The 23,170-nt window shown below is 48.5% G+C and overlaps 1 protein-coding gene across 1 annotated transcript in view; it reads right to left on the bottom strand.

The window, feature by feature from the left end:
* Positions 1 to 16,617: 16,617 nt before the first annotated feature.
* The window catches only part of NUP93 (nucleoporin 93), a 102,066-nt gene continuing 95,513 nt past the window's right edge, over positions 16,618 to 23,170 (bottom strand). Inside the window, exons 20-21 of the mRNA XM_066637307.1 lie at positions 21,555 to 21,683; positions 16,618 to 16,829 (exon numbers count right to left, since the gene is read on the bottom strand). Of these exons, the coding sequence (XP_066493404.1) occupies positions 16,719 to 16,829; positions 21,555 to 21,683 (240 nt within the window). The 3' untranslated portion in view covers positions 16,618 to 16,718. The remainder of the gene's footprint in view (positions 16,830 to 21,554; positions 21,684 to 23,170) is intronic.

Below are 23,170 nucleotides of genomic sequence, written 5' to 3'. Positions count from 1 at the left end.
GTGCAGCCTTCCGGAGGGTCCTAGAGGCTCAGTACCCCCTACACAAGCCTCCCCTCTGCGGCAGTGGGGTCCAGTCTTCAGTCAGAGCCCACTTCTGGTTTGCGTTCGGAGCTGTGGGGTGTGGAACTTCTGAAACAGGACCCTCCCAGGTATGTTTAAATGCACCTGAGTGCCTGCGGCGCCATCAGGACATCCCCCTATCCCAATCCCCGCCCCGCAAGTACTTACCCTGGGTTCGCAGACTCTCAAAGAGTTTGAGAACCACTGCTTAGGTCACTGAAGAAGGCCTTCTTACAAGTGCCAGCACCAGGGAGGTGCATGGAGAGGAGGCCTTCTCAGTAGTGGCACCAACATTATGGAACTCCCTCCCCCTTGATTTGAGAAATGTTTCCTCCTTGAAAACTTTTCGATGAGGTCTGAAAACATTTCTTTTTTGACAAACCTGAGTTCTTGGCCTTTTAAACATGTTTTTTAAACAGCTGTTTTTTGTGTGTTTTTTACAGGCTTGGGGCTTCTATAAAATTGCTGCTGTTGCCCATTTTATTGTATTAACTTCTGATTGCTGCTTTTAAGATCCCATTTCTTGTGAAGGGTTTTAATTTGTTTTACTTTGTGTTTTTAATTGCGATTTTATGTTTATGTATTTCTAGGTATTGCTGAATGCTGCGTTGGGTCTCTTCAGGGACAAAGGCGGAATAGAAAGATCAAATCAGACAGAAGGCTTTCCACCTCATTTTCTGTTCCTTCCTTCCTCCCTTCCTGGAGTGCTTCCCAGGGTTCCAGTCTTGGCCTTTTTGTTTTTGGAACTGTTCTCCTTCCCAACTGTTCACTTGCAGACCCCTCTTCAGTGGTAACATGGAAGGGAAGCTCCTCCTCTCAGGCAGGCAAATCTTCCTGAGGGGGAGGGGCTCCCATAATTCCCCAGACTATGGAAAAGCCTCCAAAGGCCCCTCCCTGCTGTCCTGAGTCATTCCTGATGAGTAGTCCCCTGGGATGTCCACACTGGAACTGGAGGCGTTGTTCTCCAGTGGCGCTATGGCAGGGTCAGTGTTACGAGTGGGAAATGCACAAGCTGTACAGTCTCAAGGGTGGCAAGCGCCTGAGTCACTTGCAACCACGCTTGACGCTATGCACCTGGCAAAGGCAGCTTGGGATCAATCTGAGAGTGTTTAATGAAAATGTGAGGCAAGCTCCAAGTGGCTGCCCTGACTCGAAGGAAGGGAAGGCTGCAGTGGTAGCAGCTCCTCTGAGAGAGTGGGCTTGTTAACAAGCCCCTGTGGGGGAGAGATGCCTTGTGCCCAGCAAGCCTCAACAGTGGCTTCACCAATCCAGCAAGATGTGGTAGAGGGCGCAACTCAGTGGCCCTGAGTGGGAGATCTATAGGACACATACCATGGTGAAAGGAGGAACTGCGAGACGGGGAGAAGGTTGGCCGCTCCCTCTCCCTGCGATGGACTGGGACAAAGGACAGGAGGACCACTTCCTCTGAACAGTGAAAAGAGGAATTAACCTTGGGAAGGTGTTTTTTAATCTCATGCCTCCCTGATGATTTAAGAAGCCTGTTTTTAGTAGCGCCTGGCAATGGTAGAGCTGAAGATTGAACTGAAACACAGCGAGACAGATAGGTCTCAGCTCCAGAAGATTGATGAGACACTTCCTGAGGGGACTAATGACCCTGAATCAATCTGCCATTTAGCTGGGCCCTCCAACCCAGTAGGCTGGCATCTGTGGTCAGGATTACTTATTGCAGTCCTGAAGACTCACTCCCTAAAACAGCTGTCCATTGTACCCCACCACCACAAATCCTTCTTCAGAAATGGTGGAATCAGTGTGGATCTCCTCTCTATCTTCTTTGAGTGGGACCGGAAGAACTCCTGAAGAGTTCTGTTGGGGATTGGGCCCAGTTGAACAGCTGGTGACAGGATACCAACATTCCTAGCAGGTGAACCAGCATCTTGACCATTTGGCTCTGATAATCTGGAGTATCAAGTCCATGATCCTCTGCCATCTCTCTTTTGACAGAAAAGCATGGAAAATTTGGGTACTGAAAAGTACTCCCAGGTGTTCCAGTATCTGGGTGGGAACCAGTGAACTGTTTTCCTGGATTATCAAAAAGCCATGAGCTTGCAGGCAGAGCACTGTATGCTGAGCTCTGCTTGCTCCCAATAATAGCTTTTTAAAAATGTCATCCAGGTAAGGGAAAAGAAACAGTCCCCTCTGCCTGAGATGTGCCACTAGAACCACTAAAACTTTAATGAACACCCTTGGGGAGGTCACTAACCCAAAGGAAAGGACATGGTACTGTGAAAGTGCAAGGATTTGTAGGAGAACTTCAGGTACCTTCTGTGATTTTGCAAAATCAGTTCAACCACTTTAGATCTAGGATTCCATGCATCTCTCCATTTCTGTACTAGACAGAACACCGAGTAAAACCTGATGCCTCTCTTCACAGAGGAACTGCCTTTATCACCCCAATATAAAAGCAGGTGATCTATGGCTATGGCTATTTGCATCCCTTGATTTTTGGGATCTGCCACAATCTTTCCTTTGTTTTCTTACAAATCCCAAGGAATAGCCTTTGGAGACAGGTCTGCAGGACCCACGTATTCGATGCTGTGTGTTGCCAGGATCACACATAACCCTAAAGCCTGGTTCCCACCCTGGGTAAGAAACCCCCAGTGTGGTATCATGCTGTCTTTTAGCTCTATTCCCTGCATTGGAAGACTGGAAACACTGGAACTTTCTGTGGAAGCTCCTAGACTTGGGCCACTTGGATCTGAATTTGGATGTCTCTCTCTTCCTTCCTGCAGGACACAAAGGGGTGAAAGCTCTAGCTGCCTTCAGCCTTCCCTGTCTTGGAAGCTGTGGGAAGCACTTTGAGTTTGTCCTTGTTTCAAAAAAGAACTGAGCCTAATGCTTGTCCAAATAAGTTATACCTGGAGAATGAAGTCCTCAGTAATCTCCTTTGTGTAGCCAGATTTCTTCTGGCCGCCACATAGGAGGTGATAATTCTAGAACAGGAGAGCATTTAGCAAAAGGTCATCTGAGAAAACAGCTGATGAATACCTCTTTTAAAGTGACTTTGATTGGTTTGGATAAGGTGAGGTTGTCTTTCACCAGTTCCTCCACCCAGAAATAGGAGAAAACCGAATTGGCTACTGGGGCTCTGAGAGCTAACGAAATAGCCTCGAAAGCTCTCCTCAGCTATGCCTCACTGCGCTTGCGGCAAGAGTCGCAAGGGCCACCATCCCATCTGAAGGGATCACAGCCTGAGAAGACAGTGCTGCAACAGGTGCAGCCACTGATGATACCTTGAGCTTATCTAAGATTTCCTTAGGCAGCGATTAGAACTCACTCATGAGTCTGGCGTCTCTCTTGCCCTGCAGGGAGGAGGTCCCTTCCATCTCCATAACTGTAGGACGGGTTCTGGAAAAGGGCCTCAGTGGACCCTGAGAAAAAGAGACTCTCCAGACAAAGTAGTTACGAGTTAGAATGGCAGCTGCAACTGGGCTCTCCTCCTGAGGCTCCAGGCCCAACGACCTAATAACCTTATCCAATATCCTGAAAAAACTTCCCCTGGGGAGAGGCGGCTGACGTCGGCTTCCGCGCACTCCACACTCTCACCATTCGACACGTGCCCAGCCGCCAGACTTCCTGGTTTTTCCGGAGGAAGGCGCCTCTGAACCCGAGGAATCCGATTGGCTGAACACGGAGGGACAGCCCTGCCCTCCCCTTTCTAGCCCTGGTCTCCCGTGCGCAGCCCAGTGAGGCTCTGGCCATCAGTCCAGCCCTTGCGCCACTGGAGAACGTGGCTCTGAGCCGCAGCACCCGGGGCTGGAGCAGCACCAGGCTCTGGACACGCTCGACTCTGAGCTGGCCTCAGAAGACATGTTGCCCCCTTTCTTTAAAGCAATACCACACTGAGCAGCCAAAGCATGATGATCTGCCTGCCCACTGGGCTGTTCATGAGGGAAAAACAGGCTGTGCAAAGAGTGGGAAAAACACACCCGACTGGGTCACTCCCTGCATAGGAGGAAGCGTTGCCCTCTAAGCTAAAAAAAATGGTGCTCGCCGAGGCAAAAAACAGAGCTGCTGCTCATCAGTTGACCGGGCTCTGGGCACGCTGAAGGAGAGCCGTGCCTGATCGTCCCCAAACACTGCACATGCCGGGTCAATTGCGGGGTCTGCCACTGTGCCCCAAAGTTGCCGCCACCTCAGAGAGGTGTGGACCAGGCACTGCCAGCCCAACGGCTGAGGTAAGCATGGCGCCCGCTGCCAAGACCTCTCTGTCCTTCCGTCCACAGGCCCCTGAAGAAGGCTCTCAGAACCAGAAGGCAAGGCTGAGGGAGAACCTGGGACCACCAGCTGGGGAGCTGGCACTGCATATCTCCCGGGCTAGCGTGCAGAACCGAGTGGCAGGCTCACGGCCCTGCATGTTCGTGGCGGGCACTCCCACTCGCTCTCGTGCTCCTGCTCCCCTCTTCTGGAGAAGACCCCATTCGCCTCATGATCAGAGTCCATGGCCTCGGGCAGGGGCTGTGCCGCAGTGTTTTGAAGAATGGCTGTCTCCACTCTCAGAGCCGGCTTCTTGCGCCTGCATCACCCTCATCGTGAGCAACGGGAGCGGAGGGGGGGGAGCTGAACAGCTGCAGGGAGGTGAGGGTCCCAACCGCTCTGGAGAGCGGGCAGCAGCCAGCCTCTCAATTCTGGCCCCAATGTCATCCCAGCTGAGGGAGGGATGGGCTCAGGGCCAGGGGGTCCCATTGCACACTGGTGGGATCCGTCCCAGAGAAAACAATGTGGGTACTCGCCAGTCCGTCTTCGCTGCTGGGGTGTAGAACAATAGCCCAGTAGAACAATAGCCCCGTAGAACAATAGCCAGAGCGCACACGCTAGCCTGGTCCAGCACCCCATGGCGGGAGGGTCAGAGGCTGGGCTGCAAGGTCTCTGTGGGACTGTTCCGCTCACTGCTGAGCCACGCAGCAGAGGTGAGGCACAGCAGCCTCCAGCAAGCAGGCCAGAGCAGCGGCAAGCAAAGGGACACAGGCAGGGTCCAGGCACAGGAGCTGGCTGCCCCAGGTCCCCAAGCAGGGCATGGAGCCCCAAAAGGGTGGAGAAGTAAGCCTGTGCGGGGCTGCATACACTAGCCTGCTCCTGAGCCCCCACCGAGGGAAGGGTGACAAGGGTAGGCTGCAATGCCGACAAGGGCTCCGCAGAAACCGTTCTCGGTTGCCCAGGCGATGTGGGGGGAGGCAGGGAGCAGCAGCCTCCTTGTGGGCCCCTCCGTCAAGCGTGGCCCTGACTGAGCCAGGCACCTCGTGCCTAAAGAACATGGCGGCCAGGTGCACAGGAGACAGAACTAGGCCTCTGTTGTGGTTGCCATGCTGTGGAGAGCCATAGGAGTCCTTCTGCTCCCTGGCTATCCATTGAAGGACCAGGCACGGTCTGAAGAACTTCAGGTAAAAAGGCCCTGGAACAAATTGGAGGTGGCTCCAGGAGCCCCAGAAGACTCCAACCTCCGCCTCCACAGGCGAGGCCCTTTTGGGAATCATGGGGGGAGTCCCCCTCAGGAAGACGCCATGCAACCAACCTTCCCATTCCTAAGACGCTGCCCTGGCACCACTGCAGAATGGAAAAGATCAGCTGCGGAGAGTCTAAGAGGGCTCTGAAGAATTTTTCTGAGGGACACCAACTTGATTACTCACTATCAAGTTCCAAAGCTGAGCCTTGTATGAAGGGAGAATTTTCCTCCCATTGTGCACCACCTCTCAAAAACCACATGCGGGGGCCCATCTCTGTGGTTTCAGTTATCCGTGATCAGGTCCATAGACCCCCGTGCCCCTTCAGAGGCGAGGGGAGCTCCTCTCCCCTCGCCTCTGGAGGATCTTCCGAGTCCAGCAGAGACTGCATGTCCATCCGCAGGCTCAGAACAACTCTAAGGCAAAAAAAAATGCGATTTTTGGTTTTTAAAAAAAACAACTGGAAGTCACATTTTTTTACCTCTCCTAGTCATTCTGAGCCTGGCAGAGGCTGCGGGTGAATATGCACAGCCTCTGCTGGGCTCAGAAGACCCTCCAGAGGTGAGGGGAGAGGAGCTCTTCTCAGCCCCGAAGAGAGGAGAGGCATTCTCTGGTGTTGCTTAACTTCGGAGGAGAGGTTCCAGAACGGAACCCCCACAGATACCGGCACATGCCTGTACTGAAAGCAAATATTGGATTTCAAATTCAGACACCACGTGGCAGCTGGAATATGCAAATATTGTACTTAGAACAGAGCAGGAGATGAATATTTGACATCAATTCTCCAAAAGAGAATTTTAAGGTGAATTTCTGGCATCAACTTTGTGTCAGCTCTCCCTTCCCCCCTTCCTTTGCACACTCGTTTTCAACCAGTTTCAAAAATATTAGCACTGATGCTGAAAACCAAGAGGGCACGAGGGCTTTGCAAGCCCTCCAGCAGGAAAGGCATTCCTAGTTTGAAAAGCTCACCGGCAAAAAACATGAGCCTGGCTTTGCTTTTGCCCATGACGCTGAGAGAGGCGAGTTACAAAGTCACCTGCCCATTTAAAAGCACTCTCTGATAAGGATCTCCAGAGACTGAGCTTTAGAAGTCCGGCCATAAAGTACAGGTCTGAGCCTGAAAAGGCCATTTAAAATACGGGACTGCCACTTATACCAACCAGTTAATGGGGAAAGGGGGGCCTGTTTTCTGCAGTGCCTTAGGGGAGTCTTTGGAATAGTATTAGATGTTAACTTTTTTCTTTGCTAACAAGGATTATCTGCAGCTATTATGAGCTTTCATTAAATATGCCCAGGTACTCCAACGGTTCTGTTTGTAAGGACTTACTCAACAGAGATTTCATAAGGTCACTGACAGGGTCAGCTCATCCATGAGAGGTGGTTGGTGAATTGGTGGGGCACCCATATAGTCTTCTTCCCAGCCAAGTCTGCCCCCCTTCTACTGCTCTCTAGATCCAAAAAGAAAAAGGGAACCGATGAGAAAAGCAGGGAGGTGGGCAAGAGCAGGGGTTGGCAAGCATTTTGGTAGGAAGGCCACGTCATTAGTTGTTTGTTTGATTTTCTCTGTAAACTGCTTTGTGAACTTTCCAATGAAAAGTGGTATATAAATACTGTTCTTAATCAACATCATCATCATCTCTCTGACACTGTTTGGGGGGCTAGGGAAAAAGATCTACATTTTAAAATGGAATAAATTTACTTAAATAAATACATCAGAGACAAAATTTATATGAACGAACCAACTTTACTGAGTTTATTTATAATACACATGAGAACTATAATACAGACATGTGAACTATAAACTGTTTGCCACACACTTGCACAGTGAAAACATACAGACCAAGCCAGAAACACATGAAGACATAAGTTGTTCAGAGGCAATGGGTGTGTGTGTGTGTGTGTGTGTGTGTGTGTGAGAGAGAGAGAGAGAGAGAGAGAGAGAGAGAGAGAGAGAGAGAGAGAAATAATGCCCAGGGAAAAGCAGAAAACAATTGGAGACTCTAAAAGGCCTTGCTCTAATCTGACCTGCAGCTCATGCCGGGCAGTTGTGGACCAGCGCAGGCTCCAACAGTCTCCAATGGGCCAGAGATGGAGAGTGGGGAGCTTCCTGCTGGCCAAATGGCCCCCGGGATGGATTTTACCCACCCCTGGGCTAGAGTAACCCAGAGAGAACCAAGACCTGGGCTGGCAGCTGCTTGTTCAGTTGTGAGAAGAGTTGCACAACCTGTCTAGTTGGTTACAGCATTGTTTTCTAACCTTTGTACTGGCAAATATGATCTTACCCACCAGCTCTAGAAGTCTAATTTGTGTCACATTATTGCACACATTAAATAAAACTTTTAAGCATTAGGTTTTCTGCTTTTTAAGTGACACTGACATACTTTGACAATGACCTCTTCCCACTATCAGCCCATCCCTGAGGCCACTTGATGCAGGTTGCTTCAGTGGCAGACTGGAAGGGATCCCAAAAGGTGGCAGATTCAGGGTGCCTTTCAGCCTGCGTAGGTCATTGCCACCTCCGCCCTCCTCCTATGCAAGTCGCAATGATCTGCTTCCTGCTCGCTCGAGTGAGAAGCAGACCATCCCGTCCTTACCGTGCTCCTCATGCGATGCCATGAAACCCAGAAGTGCAGGATTTCTGGTTTCGTTTACAGGGACAGTGTGTTTGTACTGTTCCTGTAAATGAAATCAGAAGTCCCGTACTGCTGGGTTTCACGGCAGTGCATGAGGAGCACCATAAGGGTTTGTGTTTTGTTTTTGTGGTGGAGAGATGACAGACCCAACACGGCATCAAGTGGAGTTGCAGAACGTTCTGCCTCTCAGTCTCTCTCCCCAAGAGAGACTTTTGGCTATGGTCCAACTGTCACTAGGGCTTGCCAGTTTACTAAAGATGGCCCTGCTTCTCCAACTTTTCATTTTTTCTTGGGTGGTCAAGGTTAATTTGAGGGCAATTTTAGGGCTTTTGCTAGCATCTAGCCCTTTACCTCCAGGCACTGCTCTAGTATCAATCCCCCCCCCCCCATGTTAAAGATGTGCAGTCTTGTAACATCATCAGGTCTCATCTCAGAAATCTCAGGTTTCTGAAAGTACCTGACCTGTCAACCTTGTCAGAACTCTTGCAGAAAGTCTCCAGCTTCTTCAGAGTCTTCATAAGGCCAGAGACTTAATTTCTGCTATATATGGCAGTTCAGGGTCCCTCATCAACCACTTCCATGCTAACAATTACATGGGATGAAGAAAGCAGGACACAAGTGCAGGCCGCTGTTTCAGCTGCCACCATCACAGGAGTTGCTGCTCCTACATCAGACCCTTCAGCACTTCACCTCTGAAAACAGGGACAAGCATGGAATGCCCTCATTTGCATAGAAATTTTAATTCCCCAGTCTCCTTCCTACAATTACACATTGCAGAAGGCTCTATTCTGCCAACATTAACTCTGCAATATTCCTCTCGTTCACCAACTTTAAAGCTTCTGGGGCTCAGACAGCCCTGTCTTGTCCTCTGTGGATTCTGAATCCCGGCTGAAAGGCGTTCATGGTAGAGCACAAAAGGGGGCAGAAACTAGAATGGAGAGTTTGAGGCGTAACAATCTGAACCCCCTCCCCCCATACCCTGGAGCCAGTCCCGATATGAACTAAACCGTCTTCACACTCCGAACAGCAGCATCATGGAAGCAACACACACAGGCTGGGTAGAAGCAGTTTTATTTTGAAAACATACACCGCAACTGAATTTTAAAAAGAGAGCCGTTGGAAGGCAACCAGGACAGAAGGTGTGATGTCGGCGTGAATCTGCAGCCTCTCCAGCGCCAGGCGAGCAGGGCAGGCAAGTGGTATGATGCAACCCTGGTGTAGTGAAATAGCCGGATAGTAAGATGAGCTTTTTGTCGGCCTGATTCACAACACCAGCTGCAGCAACAATACCATGAACAACTTCTCAGGTGCTTCCTTTCAAGAGCATATCCTTTCCTAAAAATGGCATCTCTCCCCCCCCCCCCCATTATCTTTCTGGACAACTGCATTCAACAGCCCAAGTTTCCAGGCCTATCACTGTATCCCAGGCAAGCGACAATCTAAACTGACAATCAACAAGGAACAATGGACCAATTCTATACACCCATTAACTTACAGATTGCTAGAATAAGATTATATTTAGGTCCATAAATTAAAAAAGTAAATGTAGGGCTTACAAAATTAATTTCAGATTGTGGCTCGCCTGCCTTCTAATCAAGTAACAAATATGAATGGGTTGAATCTCGCTGGAGTCATGAGCACACAAGGTGGGGCATCTGTAAGTCACTCCATCTCAACCTCAGTCTTCCCCACCTGCAGTATGGAGACACCAACTTATCTTACAGAGTTGGGTAAGGCCACAGTTCCCAAACTGTGCAGCACAGTGCCCTAAGGCACCACAGCAAATTCACAGGGGTACTGTGGGGTATTTTAAATGTTCAAGGGAAACACAAAATATGGCAGAAATGAGGGTAATGATGACACTTATCTGGCCCAGGGACCCCGTGAAAACATTCCTGAGACACTAAGGACACCATGAACCAAGAGTGTTTGGGAACCTCTGGTGTAAGGACTACACAAGATGATACACTTAACATGCTTTGCACTCAGAAAACTGCATGCAATTATTAAGGATCATTATTTGTGGTTGTTTTTTTCTAAAGAGCCCAAAAGGCTGGACTCCTGACATTCACAGCCAGTGCAATCTCAGTCAGTATATTCAGATGGAAGACTCACTGCATGCAAAGGGACTGGTTCCCCGGGAAAATGGGACAGTCCAGCCAGAGCAAACTGTTGCTTCAACTCACTGTTTTAATAGGAGAGACTGACAGTAGAATCTCAGGGTGTTAAGTGCTGGAAGGGACCTCTGAGGACCTTCAAGTTCAATTTCTCCATCAAAGTGAATGAGACTTAAGCTGCAATCCCGTGCACACTTTCATGGGAGTAAGTCCCACTAAACATAATGAGACTTACTTCTGAGCAGACATGAATAGGATCGCACTGTTAAGAACAGTGCTCGCTGGCCCATGACGTTTTGCTGCCTGGGCAGAGCACCAAATAATGCTGGGCAGGACGGGCGCTCTGTTTATAGAAGGTGCCTGCCTTGCCCCAACAAGCAGAGCTCGACCTGGGCAGGAGTCCTGTCAGCTCCTTCACTTCCGCCACAACAGCTGCGAGGGGCAAAGTTTTGGGACCCGTTCGGGTCACGGCAGCACTTGGAGAACGAGGCAGTGGGCACCGTGGATCCTCTGGACCGTCACTGCTTTTGCCGCTTGACACCTGGGGAAAAATAATGCGGGGGAGCACAAGAGTGCCTCATGAAAACATTTCAGCCCCCCACCGCCAAAGCGGGCCCGAGGGAGCTTCACCGCATTTTCCCTCCAGTGCCTTAAAGGACTGTCCCCCCCACGGGGGGGGGGGGAGGAAAGTAGAAAAACAGTTTACTTCAGTGAAAAAAGAAGAGTGAAACAGCCCCTCAGAAGGAGGGAGCAGAGCGACTTGCGGCCTCTCGCCAGCAGGGGGAGGCCGAACGGGAAACGAGAGCCCTGCGTGGAGGTCATGTGACTTGATTAGACCCTGCTAGCAACACAAGGGCAAACCCATACTAAGGAATGCACCTTCCTCCACTGGAGAACACAGCAGGGAGCCATTCTGCCTTCTCATTCAGGCAGGGCAGCCGTCTCCAAACCACAGACCACTGTGGCACAAAAAAGCCCTCCCTGTTGTGTGTGGCATGGCCAGAATTGGCGCAGAGCCTGCTGGGGCAGTGGGCAGTGGAAGAAGCTCCCCTGCACAAGATTGTGAGGCGATCAGAGGGAAAGATAACGAGCAGCACAGCAGAACAGCAACCACCACACACAATGGGAAAGGCTTTTTCCAGGCGCAGAATCCAGCCTGTGGGCCAGCCTGGCACCTGCTGAGGTAGGAGGATGGCGCTGTGCCACTCCGGAGCAACTGGCCCATAATCTGCTGCATGAGGCAGTCTGGCACACCGACTCATGGTAGGGCCAGTCCTGCTTAAAAGTGCTTAACATTGGCTGGATTGAGCCCAAAAGGTGATAAGAGCCTAAAGCTCACCAACCCGATGATGTTTGTAGAAGATGAAATATAAAGGCAGATATTCAAGATGCTGCAGGTTAAACAGCATACAGCATGCTGGGGAGGTTCATCAATTCCCCTTACTACTGGTCTGCCTTAAACAACTCAGGAAAACTGAACAGGGGGAGGCAAGGCTAGCCCATCCATGAGGACAACTGAAGCAGTAGATGGGGGGGTGCCCATTTCTGTCCATCTACTTACCTTCATTGCTCCTTTTCCTTCCACTCCCTGGATTGAATAGGGGGACAAAGCGGAACAGGAAACGTGGAGAGGAGGGGATTGCTGAGCTAGTGTGTTCCTACATACTAACAGCAGGGCTTATACTCCATTATTCAGGTCAATTTTAGGGACTTTAGGGTACTTTCAGGTTTAAAAAGGGACTAAAATAGGGACCTCATAAAACTATGGGAACAACAAAAACATCACTCCGAAGAATTTTAAAAAAACAACAAAACAAAACAAAAAAATAAACCTTCCACTAAGCCAGTTAAGATCAAACAGAAAACAATTTAAAACTCTTTTCAATGCATATTATCTCCAAGTTCAATTTTTAGCTTGTCTTTTCACTTTAACTCAATTTTGCGTTCTTCAGTTATTTCAGCCATATTTGAGGGAGTGCTGCCAATGGCATTAAAGTGAGCAGTGGTTCGCCCCCTTCTAAAAACCCCTCTCTGGAACCCACTGTGTTAGATCGTTATCAGCCCATCTCAAACCTCTCATATGTGGGCAAAGTGTTTCCGCAGGGGGTGGCATCTCAACTCCAGAGAGTTCTGGATGAAGCAGATTACCTGGATCGCTTTCAGGCTGCCTTCAGGATACAGCTTTGGGGGATAATCTACGCAGAGGGCTAGATGGAGGGAGTCCATCCTTGCTGGTCCTTCTGGATCTTACAGCAGCTTTTGATACCTTTGATCATGGCCTTCTGGGATAGTTGACTGAGTTGGGGATTGGGGGCATCTTTTTGTACTGGGTCTGCTCCTTCTTGGCCAGGATTCTAGATGTGGTACTGGGGGACTCCTGTTTGGCACTTTGGCCCTTGGGATATGGGGTGTCACAGCATTCTATACTTTAAGATGTTATTAAAAATCTACATGAAACCACTGGGAGAGATTATTTGGGGTGAGGTGCCAAGTGTAAAAAAAAAGGTTAAGGAACTGGAAGTACTCAGCTTCACTGCTTCTGGAAATACATCCAGGAGAAATGCAACATCGGGCCTGAATTGCTGCAAATTGCCTAAAAAATTATTCTGAAAATCATTAAAATTTACATAAATTGTTCAAACTAAATTTTATATACCCATTTTTAGGGACCTAGGATTTAAAAAAAAAAAAAAGGATTTTGGGGGCTTTGTTTCAGTTTTGGGCCTTTTGGGGACCAAGTAAGAACCCTGCAAGAGGCATCATGTTGGCATACTGCCTGGAAACAAATCGGGGAACCTTATTCATCCATACCCAGTGCATCTTGGGACGTCTGTCAAGAAAGAGAGTCAAAGTGATACTACACATCAGGGCTGCTGTTCATAGGCTAAATCCCAGATGCCAATTCTGATGGGGAACAGAAGTTGAACAAGAGTAGATTCAGGACAGACAAAAGAACACAGCATGAATATTTAGCATATGGAATTGATTACTACTGGAAATAGAGATTTGGTGGGCCACTGTGAGATATAGGAAGCTGGACTAGATGGGCCTATGGCCTGATCCAGGGGGGCTGTTCTTATCTTAAGACCTGATGCAAGAACTCTACCAGAGGAACCAGAAACAGGGAATTCCTCCACTCAAATGCTTGCAAACAACATCAAGGTTCATGAAACATTTTTAGCATCTGAACCCAAAGTTCTCCCAATACCAAAAACTCCAAAGGTTTTTTTTTAAGGCGGTCACTGTCTTATCCAAAACTCCAGACCTTCAAAACAGCCATTCATTTTTGATGGGTTTCTAGGAACACTGGATTGGACAGCATACATTCATTTAATATTATGAAAAAATCCTTTTGCTATTGCATCTCTCACAAAGCTGAGAAAATATACTGGATCAAGAGGTAGCAGTGCACCCAACACAGTTGGTATCAACCGAACAATATAACAAAATTACCTTTTTCAATATCATGTTCATACCCCCCCCCCCCCGGCTTCTTCCATGAAGTTACAGACGTGCCATTGGGAACCAATTCTTCTTGCTTAAAGATACTGATAACTGAGAGATGTCCATAAATGAAAAACACTACAGATCTCTGACCCTAAATCTTTTCCTCATTTTACTGTTAATAGTATTGAGAAAGAGAGAGTTTTCATCTTTTTTGTTAGTTTTCAATTCCTGTAATTTCTAAGGCTGCAATCCTATCCAGTTACCAGGGAGTAAACTCCATTGTCTATAATGAGACTTACTCCTGGATAGGCATGCCTAGGATTGGGCCCTAACAATATTGTTTTATAAGAAAATAAAAGGGAGCTTCATCTGCACATCCATTACATTATGCCAGTTCATTGACTATGAATGTGCATCATCTCACATGCAGCGTCATGCAGATTAAGGCCACGCAGAAAATGGATGGGTATGGATAGACCTGAACCCATTTACTCAGGCTGGTTGACACCATGAGTTTTGGTCTCATTCAACTCATCAGTTGACTGACTCGAGAACGTGTATAACTGACTTAAGAGTGTGTTTGTTTTTCTCATCTAATATTGTAAAATTGTTCTGCAAAGCACCTGGCAGACTGTGTGTGCAATTTCCACATCTTTACTGCAGCACGTTTCTGATTAAGCAGGTTCTTGCCTACAGAAGCTTTCACTGTAATACACCCGACTGTATTTTAAGGTGCCACAAAACATGTTAGCGCTTTCCTCCCTGCACAAAATGTAAAGTGTACCATCTAGAAGTCTAGGGCTAAGCATATGTGCAGAGTGGACCAAAAAATTTCTATCCGCCCCAATAGTTGCCCTGCATGATTTGAGAGTTGCATCTCAGTACACTTTACAATGCTGCGAGGGAGCCAAAGACCTGCTCCACTGTTTGAACATGGTTGCACTGGCACTCTTAAAATATAGTGACTGCTTCATCTCTTGCAGAATTGGACCACCCCATACATGTTTTGAGGATGGTGACAGCATCTTCCCCAGTTTCTCACCTTTCTTCCATGCCTACAATGCCCTACCACTATAGCCCATGAAGCTCTGGTCTCATGTGCTTCCCTCTTTCTGTTCCCTTGGCTACTGCCAGACATTTCATTTTGGAACAGCTGTTTCAGAAGAAATTATGACAAGTTTGTAAATGCCGACATGCTTGTCATGCTCTGGTTTCCGAATACGTCATCTCAAACTCCTACCTACTTCTCCTCTGCAACATGCAGCACAGCCTCCCTCACGACACAAACTGTCATTCTGCAGACATTCCACATCATTGGCAATTACCAGCAAGGTCAGGAGTAGTGGGAAAACCCAACACGGGGGGGGGGGGGAGTCAAGCATCAGGGGCAGCCAAGTTGGGTGAGGGTTCATACTTATCAGGAAGACCGCGTGGCCAGGCCAACACTTGAACGCGTTGCAGTGATAGTGCTCAACACACCATGAACATGGGGGCACAGTGCAAAAGGTGCAGAGCTTCAGCCCAGGGTCACTAGTAACCTTGTGCCTATGTTGGCTGCCATCTTGGGTGCCCGTCCTAGGTCTCCTTTAACATGCAGTGGAAAAAGATGGTCACCTCAAGCAGCAGCTGACTGGCAGAGGTGCCCCCACTACCTGGATTTGAAGAGGAACAGGGTTAGGAACAGGCAAGAGGTCTGGTCTAAAGGGCTGAGCGACCATTAAGCCTGAAGATTTAACATCTGAAGGTCATCATTTGCAGACCATCAGAAGCCTCGGTGAGTGGCAAGATCTGGAGAGCTGACAAGCCAAGCAGAGCCCTTTTGGATGAGAGCCAAAAGAAGCTGGCTCTAGCTCCTTCTATGAAAGGGAAAGGAGCTGTCTGTCAGCAGGGGAGGCAGCGAGCCGACCGAGCATTTCACCAGACCGTGAGATTCACCTGGAATGTAGAAAGTTCTTGAAAGACAGAACTTTTTGTGACTGCAAAACCCCCCTTGGAAGTTTAGAAAAAAGCCTGCCTAAGTAAACCACCCTGAATAAAGCCAAAGGAGTAATCCAATGGCCAGAAGGGAGGTATATAAATACCAGTTGTTGTTATTATTTTTATTATGAGAAACTGTGGAAGAGACTAGAGTTGTGAGTTAGAACTAAGTTTCCTCCACATTTCTACCTCTGCTCCATTCTCTTTTTCCTTCGGTAAGGGGAAAGAGGCAAGGCACTGGACAAAGTGGGGGCGCAGCATTTGATGTACTGCCTCAGACACTGGTAGGTCTTGGGACAGCCCTGCATCCTGCCTTCCCAACCCAAGCAGAACCCAACATCTAGACGCTGATTTGGAAGACGAGGAGTTAAGGCATTGCTTAATAACCTCACTCAGAGAATCATGCAACTTGAAGCACCTGATTATGCTTTCCTGTTACTCAAAGGGGTACATGTAGTTTAATACAAGCAGCAGAAGGATTTTTACATCCCCTTACCCAGTGCAGGTAAAAGCTGAGTTACTGAACCCTAACGCACTACCCCATGAAGCAGCTCAGTGAATTTCCTAGGAAATCGTCACGCCTCCTAATGGCTCCACAGTGTGTGTTTTTGGGTTTTCTGTTTTGTTCCATTGTAATATTTTTTGTTATTTTACTTATTATTGTGATACATTGTACAGTTTATTATAGAGCTTTGTAAGCCACCTTGGACACTCGCTTCCAAATGGGAAAGGCGAGATATAATTTTTTTCACATAAAATAATAAGATAAAGACACCGTACCTTTCTTCATAGGTCCTGTTTGCTGATTAGGTCCTGTTTGCCAATGGCTTTCCTCACCCCATCCCACCCCGAAGCAAGCAAAAAGGGAAAATAAATTAAAATAAAATAAAAAACTGGTAAAAGTAAAATATCAAAAAACAAATATAAACCAAAGAAATTTATTGTGGCTGACAAAAATACATAATAATAAAAAAGAGGAAATTGGACCCATTCACTGAGTGAAGCCAACAGGAATCCCACAGTGTCTAATTCATGAGGACCTCCATCTGCACCAGTCGTGCGTTTGTGTCTCCAGATGTTCTATAAGGGATCATCCCGGCAAAGGTGATCAGCGCCCGAGCTTGAGACCGGAGTTGCTAAGGAACAAACAAGAGGGAAACAAAAAGTCTGTTACTTTTACCCGTCACAGATGCTGGAGAGGCTGGAATCACTGCAGAGAGGGAAAGGCAGAGAGATCAGAGTCGTACGAGAAAAGACACAAGGGTGACAGTGGGCTTTCTGAACGTCCCTTGTTCCTCAGGTCTGCGGGAGTTTGGTTCTGGACCGACCCATGGGAACAAATTCCTTTTGTGGAATGCTCAAGACTGCCATGACCTGGGAACTCATAAGATACTAATAAGGTGAGTGAGTGAGTGAGTGAGTGAGTGAGTGAGTGAGTGAGTGAGTGAGTGAGTGATCAGTAAAACGCTGGCGAGTTGGAGAACAGTAGAATGGAAAGGGGCTTTGAAATGGCAGGAGGAGAGTGTACGGCAGCATTGTATGTTCTGACTGCATAACTGTTCTGTGCTTTGTGAACTGTGTGCTTTTTTTAATACCATGTAGAGCAGTGTTTCTCAAACTGTGGGTCGGGACCCACTAAGTGGGTCACAAGCCAATTTCAGGTGGGTCCCATTCATTTCAATATTTTATTTTTAATATATTAGACTTGATGCTACCATGGTATGTGGTAGCAACTGCATTTGGGGAAATCTTACAGAACTAAACTTTTAACAAACTACTATATATATTCTTTTAACAATGATAATAAATGGGACTTACTCCAGGGTAAATGTGGGTAGGATTGCAGCCTAGGATTGTTAAAATTTTTCCTGCTTGATGACGTCACATCTGGTCATGACATCACTTCTGGTGGGTCCCGACAGATTCTCATTCAAAAAGTGGGTCCCGATGCTAAATGTATGAGAACTACTGGTGTAGAGTTTAACACTGCACACCAGAGTTTCCCAAGCTGGGAGTCATGACCCCCCAAGGGCAACTAGACTCAATTCCCCCTTAAGGGGTGATAGGCGGGAACACTGATGATGGCACTTCCAGGATCATACCACCACTGAGAAAAAACGGGGCTTTTTCAAATACTGGGGGGTCGCTCCAGCCCTTCAGAAGGTGCGGGGGAGGGCTGCATCCCCCTCTGCAGACCTCTCCACACTTTTAAAAAAAAGCACCCTGAAGTTATTACGATCCAATTCCGGTTTTCGTCACAAAACCAGAAGTCAGGGAGCCGTTCTGAAGTGTAGGAAGGCCCACACCTTCCAGCGGGCCATAGTGACCCTTGCAGAAGTGCCACTGCCACCAAGTCTCCACGCCCCCCATGTCAGCCCTGCAGGTAATCAGTAGTTCCTTTACCTTTGTGTAAAGGTTGGGAACCACTGCTGTCCACAGTTTAACACTTGGAGGCTGTACCTGAGCCAGTGTCAGGCAAGGGAACCATCTCTGAGGGTTTCCTGGGGCTGCACCTGAGCCAATGTGATGCACAAGCAAGGCAAACAAGCCTGAGCTTGGGTTTCAGGGCTCTGAGGGCTTCAGGAGCAAACGAGTGTTGTGAAATGGATGTGTGAATTTTTTCTGAAGAAATTTCTGATCCGCAGTTGGTCAAAGTCACAGATGCCCACCCCATGGATACGGAGGGCCCACTAGAGCGATGTTCGGCAAGCTACAGGCCCTTTCAAGCAAAAGGACCTGAAGCAGGACAACATATTAATGGCAGGGAGGCATCCCCCAGCGTAGCGGGTTCCACGGACTGGATGCAACCGCACAAAGGTGAGAGAGTTGAGTGACACTCAAATAAGACCCATGGCAGGAAATGCTAACAAGAAGAAGTCACCCCATACAATATTCCTACCTCCATCCTACAGCTATTTTTTACTATATTAGTCACTCCACCTTCAGCAATTGATGCAAATTCACCTCAATTCTTTTGTATTCAGAATATTCTTCAGTTCTGCCTGCTAAAACTGATTCTAGACCACTCCAAAGTGCCCAGGACCTCTTCTACACCAGTAGCAACTGCTCTGATAAATAAAGCTCCTGTTTGCAGAGATTGTGCCAGTCTTTATTTTCAACAGGGAAAAATGTGCACTTCAAGGGATCACAAACCTTCAAAAATAGACTGCAGAATTCACTGCTGCCTCTGAACAGCTCCTCAAGCACACCTTAAGGTGTCTGTTTTTTACAGCATCAAACAAACCAGGCCTGGTAACAGGGAATTTTCCACTATGTTTGTCTGGGGAGCATTTCTAACAATTTAACTTAATGCTGATGTTATTAACAACTAAATTGAACTGATGGGTGGCTGCTTTGATACAAGCTTTGTGCCTGAGGTACTGTACTTAACTGCAGCCTTCTGAATGGAAGATCCAGGCTGAATAATCAGTGCACTCTCCGCAAAGGTCAATGGGAGCCTGGAGGTGCAGGTGTTCCATTTGTAACAGTTATTTAATCAAGAAACAAAACAGCAGAGCCACCCAAATACTTCCACCAGCCATTTCAGTGACAAGCGTTCCATACTTCCCATTTCGGTCAATGCAGAATACCTTGAAGCATCAATTTAAAAACCACAAAATAAATCAACAGGCTTGTTTGAACTGCAGTGATGCTGAAGTGGTTGGATTTGTATATTTCCGGAAATTGGTCCGTTCCAATCTGCTCCACTTTCCCTTCTGAGGAGCCCTGCAGACGCTCGCACAGGGCTCCCAGCACCCTGGGAAGGCTGCTGCAGGGACTGGTGATTGCATCGCAGTCCCTGGAGCCCCCCTTAGCGAAGCAATCCTGGGGACTGCATCTCTGCCTCATCCCTACCTCCTTGCTGCCCCTGCCCCTTAAGGGTCGTGACGCCCCAGTTTAAAAAACACTGATTTAGTCTCTTGTAGCTCAAGGGCTAGACTAGAACCAGTGGGCTAAAACTACAGTGAAACAGCTTGAGACTAAACCAGCAGTCTCCAAACCGTGGGACTGCTGTGTTTGAAAAAGCCTTTCCCGTCCGTTCCACACTGCGGCCTGTAATCTTGCCAGATCTTCGTGCAAAGTCTCTCTGGTCAGCTGCTTCCGCCTGGAAATCCAGGTGTAGAGCCTGCTGGGGTGACAGACAGCAAAAGGGGCTCCAGGGCACAATTTTGCAACAAAATTGGCAGGCAAGATAACAGGCAGCAGTGCAAAATGGTAAGTGCTGCTCCCGACGGGGAGGGCGTTTGGCAGGTGCCTGATCCGGCCGTGGGCTGGGGCGAGGGTCTGGTGCCTGCTAGACTGGAGATAAGGAAGAATTTCCTAACTTTAAGAGCTGTCTGGCACTGCAACATTCTGTCTTGCGCAGCTGTGGACTCTCCCTCATTGGAGGTTTTCAAGCAGAGGCTGGACAGCCACCTGACAGAGATATTCTAGCAGCTGCCTTCACCAAGCAGGTGGGTAAGGCTAGATGACCTCCAAGGAGCCGTCCAATTCTTGACATTCTATGATCTACTACACCAGGCATGTCAAGACATGCATTTAAATCCTATAAGTCTTATCTCAAGTGACAGTGTGGCTTAACTGCAAGTGTTAGACCCGTGTTCAAACCCTAGATCAACTCAAGGTTTAGTGGATGACATTAGGCAACTTGCCAGACTCTCATTTTCTCCTCGGAAAAGTGGCAAAAATAGGGGACTTCTCATTTATTCTTACAACTATCCCATGAGGTGACAGCAAAGCACCTTTTTACATAATGGTGTAACAGCAGCACTGGCATAGCTAGAGGGGGGCGGCGCACTAAGTTTTGAAGAGAGTGTCCCTGCAGCGTGCAAGCGGCTCCCCTCCCCTCGGGAGCCATTCGCCTCCATCCCCCTCCCCACATGGCTCCAAAGGGGAAGGGAGGAGCCGCCTGCCTGCCGCAGGGAGGCTCCCTGCAAGACTCAGTGCGCTGCCCCTCTCTAGCTACACCAGTGAACAGCAGCATAAACACCCCTTTGGCCACGCAAAAAAGCTCCTGCTTCCAACCAGTCACATGGTCTTCCAGGAATATTCTGAATGTGTTATTTTCAAAGCTTCCAGTGTGCTATGCACACTAGAATTTCTCCAAGCGAGTTTGGAGCTAGAAAAGATGACCACCGCCACGCTTACATCACTTTAGCCTATTTTCTCTCAAAACAAATGGAGGAACTTGTCAGGAACATGGTGGCCTCCATAGTGTATGCAGCGCATGGTGAAAATACGGCAACCGCCATACCACAGATTCCAATGAGGGAACGCCATTTTTCAGTAACTGCACTGGAAGCCTGCTAGAAGCATCACTTCCTCATATTTTCTAGGTAAAAAAAGCCTCTGTCTGGCCTCAGACTTACCAGTGCCCAGTGATCCCCCAGCCTGGCTGAACTGGGTCAACTGAGAGTGCAGATGCTGGCAGCAAGCCCAACAGGCACTGAGAAGGAGAGCCGGCAGACGCCCAGGCAGGTAACAGCCCAAGGTGGGAGAGGTCCTCACAGTGGGAGGGGGGTGGGGAAGATTACAAAGCCACTGGGACACTGAAGGCCCAGAGCCTGGCTGGCTGGTCCTAAACAGGGAGGGGCACCTAAGGAGGGCTGCCTGCCCCCTAGCAAGCAGGAGGGAGGCCCCACCAGGGAAGCAGACGCCCTGCCCAGTTGGAGGAGGACCAGAGTGCAGATAAGCCCCCCCCCCCCCCCCACTGAACCTCTGTGGCTCATTTCCTTGGACATTTCCCTGATGAGAAAAGGAAAGACAAGCCTGGACAGAGAGGTTTGCTGTGCTCATTGTCCTGGTCAGACCCCACGCTCTCTAAGAAATACACCCAAAAGATTTAAGGAAGATAACTTTACCAAATCTCGATCCTCAATGACACGTGGTGGCCTGGCAGGAGTGGCAGGGCTGGTGCCCTTCAACCTCTTGTACTGGGTAAACAAAATGTTCATTGTTGCAAGAAGGACTTCTGACAAATTGTGCCTGATCTGCAACAAAAAGGGGACATGAAATACAAAATGGAAGGAAGACAGGCAGGAGTCAAAGGCTTGCTTGGTGTCTTGTTGAGACAAGGGGAGCGGCCTGCCAGGTCTGTACTCCGATTTGGAAAAAAGCTGCTTCACACAGGGACAACATTTGCTGCTGACCTCAGGGGGTGTCAAACTTTCTGACTTGAGGGAATCTTTCTGCTAGTAATATGTGCGGGGCCTAGATTTTGAGGGGTCAACTCATGGGGGGGGTGTTGGGTGCCTGGTCAGGCCTTTTGGGCCCTACTCCTGCCCTGCAAAGATCCTTTCTGGTTGACATGCAAACTGAGAGTGCAAAGGAAACCCAACATTTGCCTGCAGCTGCAGAGTACAGGAAAAAGATATGTCTCCCAGGCAAGCTTAGCTGCCATTGCGGATCACCAATCCAATCCAAGCTGCCTGCTTGTTGGAATGTCCACTAGACAATACTCCTCTTCCAGTGGTCCTTGCAATTGCACTGCATCTGTGAGCGGTGCCAGTGTAGCCATAATCATAGAACTAGAATTGGAAGGGACCCTCAAGGTCATCTAGTCCAACTCCCTGTCTGTAGTGGGAGATCCTCCTAGAGCAGAGGTGGGCAAACATTTTAGCAGGACGGTCACATCATCTCCCTGACACTGTGTGGGGGGCCAGAAAAAAAAGGATTAATTTACATTTCAAATTTAAATAAATTTACATAAATGAATACAAATGAGAACTATAATACAGGCATGTAGAACCACATGAGAACTATGAACTGTTTGCCACACGCCTCTTGCACAGTGAAAACACAGACCAAGCCAGCAACACATGAAAACGTAAGTTGTTCAGAGGCAATGGGGGGGGGGGGTTTAAAATAATACCCAGGGAAAGGCAAAAAACACATGGAGACTATAAAAGGCCCTGCATTAACTTGACCTGCAGCTCAAGTCTGGTGGTCGTGGCTGGCACTTGCAGACCAGCACAGGCTCCTACAGTATGTGACAGGCCAGAGGCTCATTGGAGACTGGTGGCTCCCTGCAGGCTGAATTGGGGGCCGCAAATGGCCCCTGAGCCAGGGTTTATCCGCCCATGCCCTAGACCTAGAGCATTTCCAGTCATTGCCCGGTGAGCCTCTGCCTGAAGACCTCCAGTGAGGGAGAATTCACCACCTCCCTTGGCAATTTTTCCACTGCCAAACCACCCTGACTGTCACAATTTTTTTCCTGATGTCCAACCAGAATCTCCTGCCTTGCAGTTTGTACCCATTGAATCTAGTTCTGCTGTCAGAGGCAGCCGAGGACAAATCTTTCCCTTCTTCCATATGACAGGCCTTCAGGCATTTGAAGAGTGCTATCATATCCCCTCTTAGTCTTCTCTTCTCCAGGCTGAACATACCAAGTTCCCTCAGTCTTTCCTCACAGGGCTTGCTCTCCAGTCAACCTCGTCACTCTTCCCGGAACCTGCTCCATTTCCTAAAGTGGGGTGTT

This window comes from Tiliqua scincoides, chromosome 9 (genome assembly GCF_035046505.1).
Source record: "Tiliqua scincoides isolate rTilSci1 chromosome 9, rTilSci1.hap2, whole genome shotgun sequence".
NCBI lineage: Eukaryota > Metazoa > Chordata > Lepidosauria > Squamata > Scincidae > Tiliqua > Tiliqua scincoides.
Note: the sequence above shows the minus strand (reverse complement) of the source record. Positions and strands in the feature narration are given on the sequence as shown.